Consider the following 19031-nt stretch of genomic DNA (forward strand, 5'->3'; position numbering starts at 1 on the left):
GGTGGCAGTGCGAGATATCAGTACGGTGAGAACAGGTTTCGCTTTGCTGTGTTGCCTGAAACACGCACTAAATTGCGAGGACACCTCGCCACAATATCTCTGAAAAGGATGTTTAAAGATTACAGCCATCAATCCAGGGTTATGCGCCCATTCCTGCAAGCATCGGGCGCGAGACAGAAACAAAATCCCTGGAGGGGGCATCAGCTCATCGCAAGGTGAGTACAAGCACACACACACACTGGCGTCATTTTAGCGTCACCAAACCTGCATGTCTTTGGAAGGAATCCGGAGCCCACTGTTGGAAACCCAGCAGGAAAACCTGAGAACTGCAGGCAGGGAATACCAGGGACGGGACACCCTATGAGACAGCAGTGCTACTGCGCCGCCATCGTGTCACCCCAATGTGTGTAATTGTTAACAGTGTTCATTATTTAAATGAAGTTAACGATTTATCTGTAAAATGTAACATACATACTTTAATGCATTTCATCTCGAAAGGTAGAAATCTAAGGATTCTGAATGTGCAGAGAGCTGGAATATCAGACATTTAATGTGTTCTGTGTGGCGATCACTGCTGTCAGTTCAGAAGGAAGACCTCAAAGCAGGTAGCCATTAACAACTGGGTCGGTTTAAAGATGACGTTTATGACGGTCTACCTTAATGATAAACTAAACTACGAGGTGTGAGCCACTAGGGGCGTACTGCCACCCTAACCCAGACACAGACAGGCAGGAGACAAGTTTTGCCATCACAATCCACACGTATATTTACAGTTTTTACTGGTCCACAATACCAGTAAGCACAATGCAACACCACTAACACCATTCAGTCCCTTCTTGCCGCCACTCCTCTTCAGGCTTTGTCCTCTCGTCCCGACTCTGGCCAACTTATGGAGTGAGGCGGCTCCTTTTTATAAGGCACCTGGATGGACTTCAGGTGTCTAATGAGCTTCCTCTGGTCACACTTCCTTGCGCCAACCAGGCGGTGACCACGGGTTCCAAACAGGGTTGAGCCCCCATACCCCACTGGAAACCAAGGGGGCTGCCCTATATGTGCCCAGGGAAGAAACTGTTCCCAGTCGTTCCACACTTCCCTGGCTGGGCAAGGGCCCCGGCTATCCACCACAGAGGTTAAAGTGGACATTTTGAGATTAAAGCCAAAATTTCCACTTTAACGTGTCGTTCATTTTTTTTCTCTGTGGCTCAAATTCGCCGCCATACATTGTGATGCTGTTGTGAAGTTGTCAAAAAAAAAAAAAAAAATAGACGGCACAGAAGATGGCATGTGAGACTTTTAAAATGTATTGTGTCATTACGGTCGGGAATATGCGGCGCTTGAATATAAAAGCACCACGAGGGCGTCTGTATGTCGCCATTCATTAAACAGCGAAGCGCACACATCGATCCTCAAAGCAGCCTTCTGACATTGACAGCAACATGCAAATGGAATGCTGAATAAGCCATTGAATGCTTTCATTTATAAACAGTGGAGATCATAACCCTGGCGTCACTCTCATGTCTTGTCTGATATCGCCAGGAGTGATGCCAGCTCGTTACGACTCAGCACAGCCTCTGAGAGTAATCTGCCTTGTTATCTTGTCTTGCCATGTAAGGACTCCGACCTACCAAAGTACAGAGCATCCAGAAAGTATTCACAGCACATCGCTTATTCCACCTTTTTTTATTTTACAGCCTTATTCCAAAATGGATTCAATTCATTTTTTTCCTCAGAATTCTGCACACAACATCCCATAATGACAATGTGAAAAAGTTTACTTGAGATTTTTGCAAATTTATTAAAAATATAGAAACTGAGAAATCACATGTCCATAAGTATTCACAGCCTTTGCCATGAAGCTCCAAATTGAGCTCCGGTCCATCCTGTTTCTCCTGATCATCCTTGAGATGTTTCTGCAGCTTCATTGGAGTCCACCTGTGGTCAATTCAGTTGATGTGACATGATTTGGAAAGGCACACACCTGTCTATAGAAGGTCCCACAGTTGACAGTTCATGTCAGAGCACAAACCAAGCATGAAGTCAAAGGAATTGTCTGTAGACCTCCGAGACAGGATTGTCTCGAGGCACAAATCAGGGGAAGGTTACAAAAACATTTCTGCTGCTTTGAAGGTCCCAATGAGCACAGTGGCCTCCATCATCCGCAAGTGGAAGAAGTTCAAAACCACCAGGACTCTTCCTAGAGCTGGCCGGCCATCTAAACTGAGTGATCGGGGGAGAAGGGCCTTAGTCAGGGAGGTGACCAAGAACCTGATGGTCACTCTGTCAAACCTCCAGAGGTCCTCGGTGGAGAGAGGAGAACCTTCCAGAAGGACAACCATCTCTGCATCAATCCACCAATCAGGCCTGTATGGTAGAGTGGCCAGACGGAAGCCACTCCTTAGTAAAAGGCACATGGCAGCCCGCCTGGAGTTTGACGAAAGGCACCTGAAGGACTCTCAGACCATGAGAAACAAAATTCTCTGGTCTGATGAGACAAAGATTGAACTCTTTGGTGTGAATGCCAGGCGTCACATTTGGAGGAAACCAGGCACCGCTCATCACCAGGCCAATACCATCGCTACAGTGAAGCATTGTGGTGGCAGCATCATGAACTGGGAGACTAGTCAGGATAAAGGGAAAGATGACTGCAGGAATGTACAGAGACATCCTGGATGAAAACCTGCTCCAGAGCACTCTTGACCTCAGACTGGGGCGACGGTTCATCTTTCAGCAGGACAACGACCCTAAGCACACAGCCAAGATATCAAAGGAGTGGCTTCAGGACAACTCTGTGAATGTCCTTGAGTGGCCCAGACTTGAATCCAATTGAACATCTCTGGAGAGATCTTAAAATGGCTGTGCACCGACACTTCCCATCCAACCTGATGGAGCTTGAGAGGTGCTGCAAAGAGGAATGGGCGAAACTGGCCAAGGATAGGTGTGCCAAGCTTGTGGCATCATATTCAAAAAGACTTGAGGCTGGAATTGCTGCCAAAGGTGCATCGACAAAGTATTGAGCAAAGGCAGTGAATACTTATGGACATGGGATTTCTCAGTTTTTTTATTTTTAATAAATTTGTAAAAACCTCAAGTAAACTTTTTTCATGTTGTCATTATGGGGTGTTGTGTGTAGAATTCTGAGGAAAAAATGAATTTAATCCATTTTGGAATAAGGCTGTAACTCAACAAAATGTGGAGAAAGTGATGCGCTGTGAATACTTTCCGGATGCACTGTAGATATATATATATATATATATATATATATATATATATATATATATATATATATATAGTGAGAGAGAGAGAGCATTTTTAATGTATGTAGGTCATTTTGCCCTGGTCATTTTAAAAGTAGCTCGCAAGCCGAAAAGGTGTGGGCATCCCTGGTCTACTGGATGCTACAAAGAGTCAATACCTACAATAGTCACTAGATGGCAGCAGAATTTCAGAGTGGGGTGCCATCATTAATAACAAAAGACTCAAACAAAACCACAAAACACAATGGACCTGTGCAGACGCGGAGCAGCTACAGCAGCGGACTAATTAGCCATTAGCAGGTGTGTTCTCTAGACATGAAAACTCATTCATTCATCATCTCATTTCTTATCGCGTGTCACATATTCTTGTAAACATTCATTTGAAAGCACACCAACTTCAGGGCTGCCTAAAGCACATGAGACGTTCAAACAGCTTCTCCTGTTACCTGCAGGGAATCCAGAAAGTACCGAGACCCCTTCACTATCTGACCCCCTTGTTGTATTGTACATTTATTTGGAAATTGATAAATTTGCCATTTTTGCCCATTAATCTACACTTAGTAGCCCATCATGACAAAGCGCGGACATGTTTTCAGAAAGGTTTGCTCATGTATTAAAAATCAGAGCTGAAATCTCTCACTCCTAGAAGCCCCTAAATTCCAGGATCATGTCCTCATGATAAATCCCTACAAGCTTTGCACACCTGGATTTTGGCAGTTTATATCCATCCTAGGCTGTATTGATAATGGAACGAGTTAACATCAGCACGTCAAAAGAGCTGGTGGTGGAGATCCGGTGTGCCAAGTAGCAACTATGAGACCAGTCACTATTCCGGGGCAGGGGGCCTGGGGACTTGGAAGTTAACCCCCTAAACTAAAGATCAAGAAGGGCCAGAGCAGACTGGACTTGCTAAGAAGACTCAGGACTGCTGATGTGTGCAGGGAGCTGCTGAGTATGTTCTACCAGTCCATGGTAGCCAGTGGGATCTGTCCAGTCCTTTTCTCCCTCCTTAGTGTCCAACCTCTCATAATCCACCTTTTCTTCAGCTTTCGCCACCTCTCCCTTCACCTTGCGCCTTATCTCCTTTTCCTCTTGTCTACTCTAATTTAACCTAATCACATCGCTCTTCCTGGCAGATCCTCTCAAGTTCTGTCATACTGGACGGGAGTCATCTTGTGTGGATTATCTTGTGTGGATTATCCCCTTTGCGCAGAAAAAGATAATAAATAATCCACAGGGAAAGAGAGACCCATTTTTCAGGAACTAGAAAAAAATGCAACTAACTGTGTATATGGTATCCAATGTAGATCATGTGGTATGATCTATATTGGTGAAACAAAGAATTCCATTAAGGCTAGGTGTGTTCAACATTTGAGGTTAATGGATAATCAAAATAAACAGACAGAATTATATAAACATTTTAATCTTCCTGAACATACACCCCTGTTTTTTGGACTTGAACATCAATCTTACTGGAATAAAACAGTTAGACTTAAGAGGGAGGCAGAATGGATTAAGGCCTTGGGAACGATGTATCCCGAAGGTCTTAATGAAAAAAATTAATTGTTTGAGGATTTAAATAATTTAAATGTTGGTGTGATGTTTCTCATACAATTGAGGAAAAGTGAAATTAATTGAAAAATCAAATTTTGGATTAGTGTACCAGCGTACGGCTATTATATAGCTTATATCCCCTACCCTAAACCTAACCCTAATTTCTCTCCACTGATATCCAATTGGGTTTAAGTCTGGGCATAGGCTGAGACATTCAAAGCCACACAGAGTCTCGGCCAAATCCACCCCAGGCCTTTCTTGACTGCATGCTTTGGGGTCACTGATCATCAGCCCAGTCTGAGGTGGTCTGCACTCTGCAGCAGGCTTTCCGTATTCGATTTCATTCATCTTTGCTTCAGTTCAGACCGGACTCTCTGACCCACCACGTGATGCTCCGACCACCATGGTTGGTATTAGGCAGGTGGTGAATGGTGGCCCAGTCCTTGCCAGACATTGTGCTTCGAGTTCTACTCATAGAGTTCAGTTTTTGTCTCACCCGACCAGAGAATCTCGGACTTCCTGCTCCCAGAGTCCTTTACTCGTCTTTTAATGAAGAGACACTAGAGATGGTTGTTCTTCTCTTCTCCCGGCACAGGACCTCTGAAGCTCTACCAGAATGATCATTGTTTGAGTTTATTTCTTTTTCTGTTCTTACTGATGTTTAGCTGCCTGTATTTGCTTTATCGTTTGTCAGACACGTGAGACGTGTTACGCGGTTTTGGGTCCATCTAAAAAGGGTTTTACGGGGAAGGCAACTGACAAGATAACACAATTTCCTTTTTTCTGAGAATGAAGAGGGTCTCATCGGAGGGCAATGACATCACTTCCTGCGTCTCATCATCTACCCCACCCCTTCCGCCTACAAAAGCCAGCATCACCGGAAGGACAACGTCGGTCTTGACTGGAACTCCATCCGGAGTGGAGCTCTCTAAGACAGAAATCCACGATACTTGTTGTCTTGCCACATCGTTAGTGACCACTATGACGTTTTTTTTTTTTTTGCTACTGTTTATTTTTGCATCATCCACCAAACAAAAAGACTTGAAATAAAGGTTTGGGACATGGTCCCGTATACCGTACGTCACTTAGATTTGTCCTTCTGTACCAAAAATTAAGCACATAACAGAATTCACCAGAGGGACTTTTATAGCAGACGGACAGGAAATGACATTTGTTGATGGAGGAGATGGTGACACAACACAGAGGGATGGCAGAAGTGAGATCATAGGGCGTGGACCGGAAGTTGCGCCATCCTGTGGCACAGTGTCTTCGCAAGTCAGAAGTGGATTACCTATCGTGAATGTGTGTAACTGCGGTCGAGTTCCAAATGGTATGTTTGATCGTCTTCGTTTCTCCTGGAGAGAGAGAGGCGTAAGCATTCTGTGTCCATTCCCTATGAATTGTTATTTTCCTGCAGCGTCGGGACAGTGTGACGACGGGGACACTCTGTGGTACCCCAACCCCTTTATCTGCTCTCTGTGTTTGCTTTTACAGGTTCTAACCCCTTTGGTCGTTCCATGTTACCGCACCCGTAGGATGTGCAACAAATGCCTGTCGGTGTACCGTAACGACAATAATTTGAGTTTAATTGATCACACAAAATACAACTGTCCCCTGAGCCTGCCTGTACATATCCCATCACCCTCTCTCTCTATCCATACTCTTTCCTCCCACCCGCGGACCCCCTGCCTCAATGCACCTACCAACTCTAAACTTTGGCCTCAACGTGACTTCACTTCTGGAGTCAGAAGATGACCCACTTTGACCACAGGAACGCTAGGCTGGAGCTCCCTCTACTGGTCCGGGTGTCTTAGCCTTTTCAATGGGTATCAGTCCAAAGCAGCCCTGTCACTGGCTGTGCTCTCAAAGATGCTGTCAAGACAAAACATTTTGTGCAATTAGCATTTTATTTATTTCTGTTTTGTTTTGACCACAATTTTATTTATCGAGACCCCAATAAACACTTATTTTGGTATCAGTTAGAAAGCACCAATGAGAAACTACCAATAGGGCATCTAATAATAATTACTCCTTAACAAAGGCTCTGTTTTTGGAGAAGTGTGGTGGTGGCCGAATGACAGAGAGCTCACGCGACATCATCAGTAGGTGCTCTGCTTGCACTATCTGTGCAGCCAAGACCAAGCCCAGACTGATAAGAAGCTGCTTCTGAGAGCTGGTGTAATCCAGACATTGCAGGTTCAAAAGTTGCCCACCAGCTGTAACCAAAGTGGAAATGTGCAAAGTGAGATGGCTTATGGTGTGAAGGACTTTAAGGCAAAACGCTTGACATAGTCATCAGCCTTTAGAATGTGGAGGGTGGAATGTTGACACGTAGAAACTATGGTGGGAGTGAGAACTCAAATGATGTCACCAGGAAGCTCTCTGGTCCCAGACGTTCAGAAACACCATCTGCTCAGCCGGCCTTCTTTAACTCAGGTTAGTAAGATTCTGCTTCTGATGTTAATGGTTTTCTGTTGACCACCTGGAGTTAACACTGTGCAAATATGCCACCTGAGATAGCTAATTGTGTTTGTGAGTGCATTTGGCGTAGTCAGCAGCCCTTGCACTGTGAAAAGGTGGAGTGTTGAGGTAGAGCCACTGTGCACTACGGTGTGGGCTGAATGAGGGAGTTAGAGCTCACACGACATCATCAGTAGGTGCTCTGCTTGCACTATCTGCACAGTCAAGACCAAGTCCAGACTGATAAGAAGCTGCTTCTGAGAGTTGGTGTAATCCAGACATCACAGGTTCAGAGCTGACCATCGGCTGTCACCACTGGGCAAAGTCGAATACTGAGACGGTTTGCGGTGTGTGTGTGAGTTCACAGCAAAACACTTGGCGGTATTCGGCAGTCTTTGTGCTGTGGAGGGGTGGAGTGTTGAGGCAGAGCCACTGTGCAGTACGGTCTGGGCTTAGTGACAGAGAGAGCTTAGCTGATGTCACCAGGGAGCTCTCTGTTCACAAATGTTCAGAAGCGATATCCGCTTGGCGAGCATCCTCGAGCTCAACTCAATAACTTTCGGCTTCTAACATTGTGAGTGTGAAGTTGACAGCCTGGTGTTACCAAACTGTAAATATGCCAACTGAGATGGCTTGTGGTATTTGTTAGTTCATGACAAAACATTTGGCACTGTGCAGTAGAGCGGAGACTGAAAGAGAGAGAGAGAGAGTGAGAGCTCAGGTGACATCACCAGTAGGTGCTCTGCATGCAGTGTCCAGAAGCTTATTCAGCCACCCCACCCCCCACCCCCCCCAGTAAACTGGGACTCATTAGCGTGTTTCTCTTGTTCACTAAAGTTGCAGTCAATGGCGGATTTCTGCATAATAGAAGCTGATTTCTGGCTGTCCTGAAGTTGCACTCTGGAATGTATTTTGCAGTGTATGTGTCGCTGCACTGCATTTTTCATTCTAACAAATGGTGCATCATGAATATTAGTACTGCCTTTGAGAATCCTATAGAAAATATTAAATATGTAAGACAGCAGAAAAACTGACAGTGTAACATAATAAATAATAAATTAAATATAAATAATTATCTTTATAATATAAGCCGATTTCTGAGTGTTCGTCAGTTCCACTCTGGAATGCATTTTGTAGCATTTCTGTCACAGTACTGTATTTTTCCTTCCAACATATGGAATTATATAATTATTTATATTTATAATATAAATAATGTTTAAATATGGCTGTACATAATTTTATATAAAATAATTATATCTATACTAATAAAAGGCAAAGCCCTCACTCACTCACTCACTCACTCACTCACTGACTAACTCCTCACTAATTCTCCAACTTCCCGTGTAGGTAGAAGGCTGAAATTTGGCAGGCTCATTCCTTACAGCTTACTTACAAAAGTTAAGCAGGTTTCATTTCAAAATTCTACACGTAACGGTCGACAACGTCTGCCATGTTGAACTATCTTATTTATGGCCCCATCTTCACAAAACTTGGGAGTCGGCTTCCCTGCGCTAACCGAAACCGATGTACGCACTTATTTCGGTGGTATGACACCACTGTCGGCCACCATATTGAACTTTCCAACGTCACTAATTCTCCAAATTCCCGTGTAGGTAGAAGGCTGAAATTCGTCAGGCTCATTCCTTACAGCTTACTTGCAAAAGTTAAGCAGGTTTCATTTCGAAATTCTACACATAACGGTCATAACGGTCGATAACGGTCGACAACGTCCGCCATGTTGAACTTTCCGTTGCTCCGGTCTCTACATTCCCTTCCTTGCTTCGCCACGGGATTCACGTCTCCCTGCTGATAACTACAGCCTTTTTATTTAATCCACGGCTTCTCAGCTGTTTTATTGTTCATTTATTACGATTATAGTTATTGTGTAGGTATTTTAGACTTACTTTACATTGTTCAGGTACCCATTTCCTTTATCATTCCAACCATACCCCCATTAACATGTCTATCGAGGTGATCACCATCGATCAAAAAACTGTCACTTACTGAGTGGTTTCCATGCCCGGAGATGGCACCTACCTTTTCCATTCTCTGTGTTACATATTGCACGGCCATATCAGGCTCACTCTTGATATCCATTGTGTCTTATGTATTGAATGACTGGACAGGTTCAAGGTGTGGACTGATGACAGTACAGGAGATAATTAGACTACACAGGAGCACTAGAAGAGTGAAATGCTTAAGCCCTTCACCTATGGATCTGCATGTGAGTTGATGGCTGCTGCTGAATTGTTTGGTTGTCACTTTCAAGTGTACTGAAATGGCCAAATATTTTACACCTTTGGACAACCGCCAATACCTCTTAAACATCTTAGATTCACAGGTGACGATTTCAGTAGTGGACACTTTGATGTTTATGAATGTTTAAACTCTCAAAAGCTGGATGTGAAGTTATCGATGAAACCGGTTGTATACTTACAACGCTTGACAGATGCCGAATGTCTCTTCAACACAAGTCCTACAAATACTGTCGTAATTGAAACAAACCATGAAACTCAAACCGATTATGACAGCAGCAATCCAAGCTGTGAGATGTGAAACAAGATTACTGTTCACATGGCCAACTGTACGTTACATGCTGAAGAGTAAGCTCAGCGCACAGCCTGGTCATATTACACCCGGAGGGCCGAACTCACAATGTGGTATACAAAGAGATCCTTAACAAATACTTATTGGTATATTTTCACTCAGTTTAAAAAGGTTTAATTTTCTTCTTAATAAAAATTTTAAGGCAGTACTTTGCCGCTGCGAAACGCGGGTATTTTGCTAGTTTATAATATAAGCAAATTTCACTGCACTACATTTTTCATTTCAACAGATGATGCATCATAAACACCACACGCACGATTTTGGAAGCACTTGAACCCAACACCGTCGATAACGTAACCGAGTGAGCTAGTCAGTGAAGGCAATAATTTGAGCAAAGGGGATGGTTGAAAAACGTGCAATAGTGCTTTTATTTAAAACTGTCCATCAAAACAAAACAGTGTTTCATAAATAGTGCAGTAGTTTCAAAATTCAATAAATAATCCAATAAAAGGTGGAGGTTAAAACCAATAGAAAAACACAATCCTTAAAAACCAGAGGTTAAAATTTTCTTTAGGAAGCAGTTCTTAAAACAACAAGTCCGGTGCTTTTCTGGTAGCGTCTCAGCTGCTTATCCTGTTTGGGCTTAGCAGCAGGCAAGACGTTCTCTGCAGCTGCCCTCCTCTTACACACACGCGAGACTGGAGACCACCCGATCCCTGGCTTCGGTCTGGCACTCATCCCAGTCCCCGAGACTTCGTTTCCACCAATGGCCAGGACACACACATTGGGGACTCCACCACCAAGCCTCCCGATTTCCGCTGCCTTTCCGCGGCCCTCTGCGGCTCGTCGCTTTCCTCTGGGCACTCCTGCTACCTGGTCGCTCAGCGGGAGCAACATCAACTCAAACGCCTGGGTGTCGGCCTAACACCCAGCTTCCTCATAGCTGCCCTCGAGCGCTCGATCGCGCGCTCACCACACGCACGCACCGCGTGTCTGTCTCTCCTGCACCGCCTGCTTCCTCGCTGCCTGTAACCTCCGTCCTCTCTTTTCCTTTTCTTTCCTGATCTCGTTCTTTTTTTCCATCCTCCCAAAACCGACTCGTGCTTCTTTTAAAATGACGCGGGCCACAGCAGCTGCAGCATTAGCCATGGGACAATCTGTGCACTAGGTGAGAAACGCCCACCCTACGGATCATCCCGCGGCCCACTATGGCCCAACGTCCCCTCGCTAAGCCGCGATCATTTATTTAAAACGAATGGCTTTTGCTCAACGAGCTGTGGACCCCTAACACCACAATAATATAAGCTAATTCTGTCTATTCAGAAGTTATCTTCTGTATTTTGTAGTGGATGTGTCACTGCACTGCATGTTTCATTCTAACAGATGGTGCATTGCAAACATTTGTACTGCTATGAAAAATCCTATGGAAATATTGTATAAGTAAGACAACAGACAAACTGACAGTGTAAATCAATAAATACAAATTTTTTATAATATAAGCTGATTTCTGTCTGACTGGCAGTTACACTCTGGAGTGTATGTTGTAGTGCATGTGTCACTGCACTGCTTTTTTCATTCCAACAGATGGTGCACAGCAAACATTAGTGCTGCAGTTGAGAATCCTATAGAAGACATTGTTTAAGTAAAGCAACAGACAAATTGACAATAGAACTTGATAAATAAAAAAAAAATTTATACAAAAATTATAATATATAGCTGCGGTGGGCTGGCACCCTGCTCGGAGATTGGCTCCAGCAGACCCCCGTGACCCTGTAGTTTGCTTTGTGAGCTTTCCTTTTAAATAAAAAAAATGAAATTCGTTCCTGATATTTTTAGATTTTGTTATGCTCTTTTATCTTTCAAATGTACTTATTATTGTCTTGTGTAATAGACTTTAGTGTTGCGTTTCCTAAAATTACTGTTGTGACTTTCATTGTGTGTTTACTCACCACCCAATTTAAACAAACCTGGGTGCTATCCATCCATCCATCCATCCATTATCCAACCCGCTATATCCTAACTACAGGGTCACGGGGGTTATTTATCAAGTTCTATTTGTCTGTTGCTTTACTTAAACAGTACTTTCTATAGGATTCTCAACTACAGCACCAATGTTTGCTGCACCATCTGTTGGAATGAAAAGTGCAGTGCAGTGACACATGCACTACAACATACACTCCAGAGTGTAACTGCCAGTCAGACAGAAATCAGCTTATATTATAAAAATATGTTTTTGTATCCATCCATCCAATATCCAACCCGCTATATCCTAACTACAGGGTCACGGGGGTCTGCTGGAGCCAATCTCTGAGCAGGGTGCCAGCCCACCGCAGCTATATGTTATAATTTTTGTATTTTTTTTATTTTTTTTATTTATCAAGTTCTATTGTCAATTTGTCTGTTGCTTTACTTAAACAATGTCTTCTATAGGATTCTCAACAGCAATACTAATGTTAGTGATACACCATCTGTTGGAATGAAAAGTGCAGTGCAGTGACACATGCACTACAACATACACTCCAGAGTGTAACTGCCAGTCAGACAGAAATCAGCTTTTATTATAAAAATATGTTTTTGTATCCATCCGTCTATCCAACCCGCTATATCCTAACTACAGGGTCACGGGGGTCTGCTGGAGCCAACACAGGGCACAAGGCAGGAAACAAACCCCGGGCAGGGCGCCAGCCCACCGCAGCCTGTGCGGTATTATCGGTAAATCTCAAGAGTTCCCAGTCTCTTAATAAAACTGGGTTGGCGTAGTCGGCTATTTTAACGGTGTCTAAGTTAGATTACCAGACGCCAGTCACACAGGCTCTCCAACCTGACCCGACATGAAGCCCACCTCAGAAATGTCACTTCACAATGGACATATTTAGGAAGTCTTAAAGGTTTGGTACTTTTCAAGTCCAAGTGATTTCTTCACAATCACGATATTTATGTGTTTGCATTGCTAAATTGTGTTTGAAAGTTTAATAGTTTTTATAAATTAAAAAAAAAAAAGTCTTGTCCTCACTGGTGCTTCACAATGGAGGCTAAATGGGGATTCACCAGAAAATTAAAGCTTAAAAGACTTTTTTTTGTCGAGTATCGATCAGTGTCTTGTGATTACACACACATTGTGAAACTGGTTTATTGGTTACTAAAAAAAAAAATCAATATTATGAAATTCAGCCATTTTAACTCTTTTAGGGATAATTAGATTTTTGTTTCTTTTCTCCAGCTAACTTTTTTTGAAAAGGAACACAAAGCAATGGTTTATCAAATCAAGAAAAAATATTTACTTTTGACAAATGTTACTGTCTTGCATGTTGTATGAAGGGCGGCATGGTGGCACAGTGGGTAGCGCTGCTGCCCACAGTAAGGAGACCCGGCTTTACTTCCCGGGTCCTCCCCGTGTCTGCGTTGGTTTCCTCCCACAGTCCAAAGACATGCAGGTTCGGTGGATTGGCGATCCTAAATTGTCCCTAGAGCTGGGTGTGTGTGTGCCCTGTGGTGGGCTGGCACCCTGTGTTGGCTGGGATTGGCTCCAGCAGACCCCCCGTGACCCTGTAGGTAGGATATAGCGGGTTGGATAATGGATGGATGGATGGATGTTGTATGAGCCTGCCTACTCTACATGTTACACAGCAAAGTCCTGCGCCTGCGTCTGGTCTCGCTCACAGCAGCCAATCGCATGCCTTGCCACGTGGCACTCCTCACAATTTGTGTGGCACTGGTGTTTCCTTTTCAGTTGTCTGTTGCTGCACTTTCTCCCATATATCGTTAGTGTGTACTGTAGAGAGACAAGTCACCCGTTTGACATCGTGCCATGCCACTGCCCGCATGAAAACCGCATTGCCACCTCTTTTCCTCTTCAGCCTGTGTGAATTTCCCCTTGGAATTAATAAAGTATCTATCTATCTATCTATCTATCTATCTATCTATCTATCTATCTATCTATCTATCTATCTATCTATCTATCTATCTATCTATCTATCTATTATATAGTGCCTTTCATCTATCTATCTATCTATCTATCTATCTATCTATCTATCTATCTATCTATCTATCTATCTGTGTGTCCTGTTCACCCTCACTGTGCCACAAGCTCCAATCCCCCTGCTCTGTAGCTCCATGAACAATTCTGGTGAGGTATAGAAATTGTCCAAATGTACACAACGTGACCCAAACGTTCAAAGCCCTGAAGAAGCTCCAGCACAGCCTGACTTGTCAAGGGACAGTTGTCTCTTTGAGATATACTTTCCTGTTTATGTAATTACTTTCAGGCAGAAACCAGTGTTTGCTTCTGCCAGTACAAAATCCTTCATGCCATCCTTTGTGGGCTTGACTGGCATATTTTGGCGTCCCTTGTATTTTATCACAGATTCCTGCACAGACAAATCACGGCCAAGCTGATAAAATTGTCAATGTCAAGCAGGGCCTGAACTTTAGACATGGGGTTACAGCCCGGCTCACCCCTTGGGATTTGCTTCTGGTTATCACAGCATCTCGTACCTATCATCACTGGCATAACCAGTCCAAAGCCACCAGGGGACAAAGCACGTTTGGACCAGTGCTCCCTGAAGTTATATCGCCAGTCCAGTCCCATCTCTACCTGTAATGCCGCCACAACGCCCTTCATCTCGTCTTTTGTTTCCACTTTGAAAAATGAGAATGCGGTGCAAGCGCAGCCCGCGATTCAAAACATTGCTCTGCCTACTTGTTTGTCTCGTCTGCCAGTAGCTGAAAAGCGGCATCAGGGGAGGGCAGCCTGATGTAGTCCAGCTGGTAATCTGGTGAGTCCAACAGCAAGCCGTGCTGTCTTGTGAAGTCCGATACAGTTTGCCTCCAACCGATCAATGTCTGGGTATTCTTCCCACGCGAACCTTACCGTAGGGGCATCGGCTGAGCGAATGTGCTAAGCTGGCAGCCGATCAGCTGGGGCGGCATCGGCTGGTGTCCAATCAGCTGATGCCAGTTCCTCACTCTCTTGCTCGATCTCCCGATCGCTGCCAATAAAATCCGATTCTGAAAAATCAGAGTCCGACTCGGCGATAATGCGCAAAACATCGTCTGCACTCGCTTCGCTCCCTTGTGAGACGTCAGTGCCATCCTGCCTTTGTTTACATTTGTTTACATTTCTCAACTCACGCACACACAAGAAGTAGATGGCGAGTCAATGAGTCTAACGTTCCTCCAATCATAGAGGGAACGCCTGTGACGTGACGGTGAGTTTTGTCGCTATTAACAGCTGATTGCCGCCCTCTAACCCTGGATGTCGACGCCCTCAACCCCTGGATGTCGACGCCCTCAACCCCTGGATGTCAACAAAAGTCAACATCTGCCCTAAAAGAGTTCAATGAAGACCAGCTGTGTGTGCGTCACCTCAGTGTATGTCTTCTTCTGCGATAACCTTTCACCTCCTGGGGCCATGGTCACCTCTCAAAAGACCAAATCACAGTAAACGTTTTATTTCAATTTACTTTTGTGTTGATGTGAGATCTCACACAAGCGAATAGAAAGCATACCCTTACTACGAGAAAAATACAATCAGGAATATGAAAAATTTCCAGTTTCCCCTTTTGTAGTCAGAAACATGGAAGGCACGTTTTGTTACATCCAAACTTTAGCCGCTACACCGGTACATTTTCACGGCTGGTTTCACCGTGCCCCATTAGCCTCCATTTGTAAAGTGCCAGTGAGGGCGAGATGTTTAAATTAAATTTGTAGAAAACGCTTGACTTTCGAACACAGTTCCACGTGGCAAATGCATAGAGCATGTTTGTGAAGAAGTAACTTCAGCGTGAAAAACACGGAGCTTATCCTTTAAGGCTTTTGTTATCACAATTGGACCTTGGCCCCTTCATCTTCCAGCTAAAAGGTGAGCTTTATAGCACAGTTAAAATATGACTTTATGAGACAAATTAATGTGTATTATGATCATGAAGAAATAACTTTGACTTGAAAAACACCAAATTCATCTTGTAACTGTCCTGGCTCAGCAGGAAACAGATAACTAATTTTTTGGGACGAACCATGAGATGCATACAAAAGGCGAAACAAAATACGAAGAAGCGACCGAAACTCAGACGAGAGGCAAGAATCAAAGTCGAAAATCAGGCAAGACACAAAGGTCAATAACAAAGTTTAAGTTTAAAGGATTTATCAGCAGACTGGATCAATCTCGGTGTATCCCATCATGCCGATGAACTCGAGGTCATGACCCCAGAGACCACACACATTGAGATGCAAGACTTGGTCTATTTGTTACTACAAATGGTGTCTAAATATAAAAACGACCCTACAATTCCACCCTGATCATGACATAAACAGTTAAAGCAAATGCCTACACATGTAATGCATAAATAAAACCTTTGCTGGAAAATTTTATTTTTTACGTTCTTAGGTAGGATGTCTCTATTAAATGGCTAGCATATTTTTTTTTTTAAATACGAGTTAACTCATAGTAAGCGATCTACAGACGGACATCTTGTAACCCATCTTCGGGGCTGTGGTGCGTAAATAGATGATAATGGACGTCTGAAATACGAATGGGAAACCCTTTTCAGTTAAGATTTTTCACATTCGCCATTGTGACCACAAGAGGGCGGCAGAGAGAGACTCAAACCACAGACACAGCAATACAGCCGACCAATATACGAATAAAATAAAGAGGTTTTATTCCACAAAGCACCTTCCAATGAACACCTTAGCCACAATAAACTAACAAATCATTAATTGTTCCTCTTTCTCTCTTCCGCTGAGTGTTGCCTGTTGCCTCCCATCTCTGACTTGTCCATGTGTGGCAGCAGCCTTTTTATGCTGGACTGGGAATGCCGTATCTTCCAGGAAGCGCTTCTGGGCCATAAAGATAGTAGGTAGGTTCCCCCCCTCCCCACCCTCCAACAGCGCCCTCTAATGATACCCGGACAGGGCTGCACTTCTGGACTCCAGCTCCCAAGCATCCCTGCGTGTGTCCCGACTAGGTTCCTACGTGAGAACCACCGCCACCTATCGTATGGAGGATTGAACTGCTCCCCGACTGCCGGCTATCGCTGGGCCTTCTATTAATTTATTAATTTACACTGGCAGGGTACAAAGTTAATTATTTGTTCCGTCGGCCATTTTCTCTATATCTTCATGCTGGCCTCCCGTCCGGGTAATGGATTCTTCCCCGTCTTATCCGGGATGCCCATTCTCCTCCTGCACCATATTTTGGATACCTTTTATTTTTCAAAAAAAATTATTTACACAAGTAGAGCCACAACCATCTGAACATCTGTCAATAATTCACGTCGAACGGAAACTGTGATTTTCGATTGCAATGAATTGTGCTCGATTCAGCCAAATTATTGTGCATGCGGTGTGCACAAACAATTTTCTATTCCATGTAATAACTTCGAGGTAACTCCAAAACGTTTTTATCGAGTTTTGCTCAATACCAAAGCCATTTTACGTTCATTTAACGAACTTCACAGTGGCATTCACGATGGGTCAGCTATCGATTACAGAATTTAATCAAAAATTTACATCCCGAGTTCATACTTCCCGGTTTATTTCGAAAATATTTCTCGATTATTTTTAAAATGAAAATCCACATTTGAAGAAGCGTGCTGTTTACGCTATTTTCGACACTTCGCCGTTTGTAACTAACGGTTCGGCATTTTGAGGCCGAAAGAGGAAAGCGAGATATTTCTCAGCGGCCTGCTTTATCTGTTTGTTTCTCAGGCTGTAGATGATGGGGTTCAATATGGGTGCCAAAATGTACGCAAAGACTCCGATGATGACGCGCGTATCTTGGGTGGAGCTGTGAGTGAGAGCTGTGATGTACAACAGGTCGGCAGAAAAATAGTAAATGAGCACGATGAGCAGGTGAGAGACGCAGGTGGACAGGGCTTTCTTGCGGTCGTCCTTCTTCATGCCAGCGATGGTCTTTATTATCCTCACGTAGGAACAGATTATCAACAAGAAAGGAATGTTGGTTATGCACATGGCAGCGACAAAAGCATTCTCGATGACAGCTGTGACGTCTTCACACGCCAACGATACGACCGTAGGATAGTCGCAATAGCAGTATTCGATTTTGTTTGGGCCGCAAAATATCAGTGGCATGGCCTGTATTAAGGCCGGCACAGGCACCATGTGTCCCAGTATCCAGGCCACAATAGCCAATAGGACGCAGAGCTTGCCATTGATGATAACGTGGTAGTGAAGGGGCTTCATAATGGCGACATACCGGTCATAGGCCATGACAATCAGAATAACGTTCTCCGTTCCTCCAATCGCCAGAACCAAATACATCTGCGTGAAACATCCGGCAACTGAAATACTTTTATCATTGAGAAGGAATACTGCAAACATTTTCGGGAGTATTATCGTGGAGAGCATTATGTCCAAGACGGCTAAATGACAGAGGAAGAAGTACATCGGGGTGTGAAGCCGCTGGTCCAGAATCACCAGGGAGAGGATGAGAAGATTCCCAGTTATCACGATGAAGTACGCCAGCAGGAAGATGATACATAGCAGGTTCTGGCTGTCTTGTAGACCAGGAACTCCCACCAGAATGAATTCTGTAATTTGCTGTGATGTCCCATTGCTCATTTGCATTGTCTGAAGTCTGATGGGGTTAACTGTGGAAGGAATAAAAGGGAAAGAAAGAGGTAAGAAGCCATCCTACAGTGTCGGAATTTCATGGAATGTGAATTCCAAATGAACAACACCCTTCGGATGGTGGACACAGTGCTCAGTCATTCTGCCTTTCAGCTCCCTTCAAAGTCCTGGATTACAATCCCAACCCTGGCACTTTGAGATGTGTATCTGTGTCTTCCCCACCGTGTCCGTGATATTCTTTTCCAGATAATTTAATCCTCCCTCAAACAACCACAAATGTGCAGGTTAGGTTGATTGGGGATCTCCTAGCCAGGGTTGGTTCCTTAATTCTACTTGATGGAGTTTGTTACTTTGTCCTAATTTGTTAGGAGTTCCTGTATCAATTTTTACGTTCATTTTGGGCTAAATCATTGGACGCTAAATCTAAGTTTAGTGTCCACATTTCTCCATTCCTTTTCATTTTGGTTTCTAAATATTTTTTTTCCATCTGCCATTTTGCAATTCAAGATCTTCGCCAGTTTGGCTTCCCACACAGGTTGTTAGGGAAATTTTCTCGAAGGATCAGGGGACAAAAGATCTCGACTCACAACACTGCCTTGAAATTCAAAACCTGAATCTCTTATGGCT

General features: G+C 43.9%; 1 protein-coding gene across 1 annotated transcript; it reads right to left on the reverse strand.

The window, feature by feature from the left end:
* Window positions 1–17411: 17411 nt before the first annotated feature.
* Window positions 17412–18395, reverse strand: LOC120524137 (olfactory receptor 6N1-like). The gene has a single exon (XM_039746015.1). The coding sequence runs from the start codon at window positions 18393–18395 to the stop codon at window positions 17412–17414; it is 984 nt and encodes a 327-aa protein (XP_039601949.1).
* Between the last annotated feature and the right edge of the window lie 636 nt (window positions 18396–19031).

This window comes from Polypterus senegalus, chromosome 2, assembly GCF_016835505.1.
Source record: "Polypterus senegalus isolate Bchr_013 chromosome 2, ASM1683550v1, whole genome shotgun sequence".
Lineage (NCBI taxonomy): Eukaryota > Metazoa > Chordata > Cladistia > Polypteriformes > Polypteridae > Polypterus > Polypterus senegalus.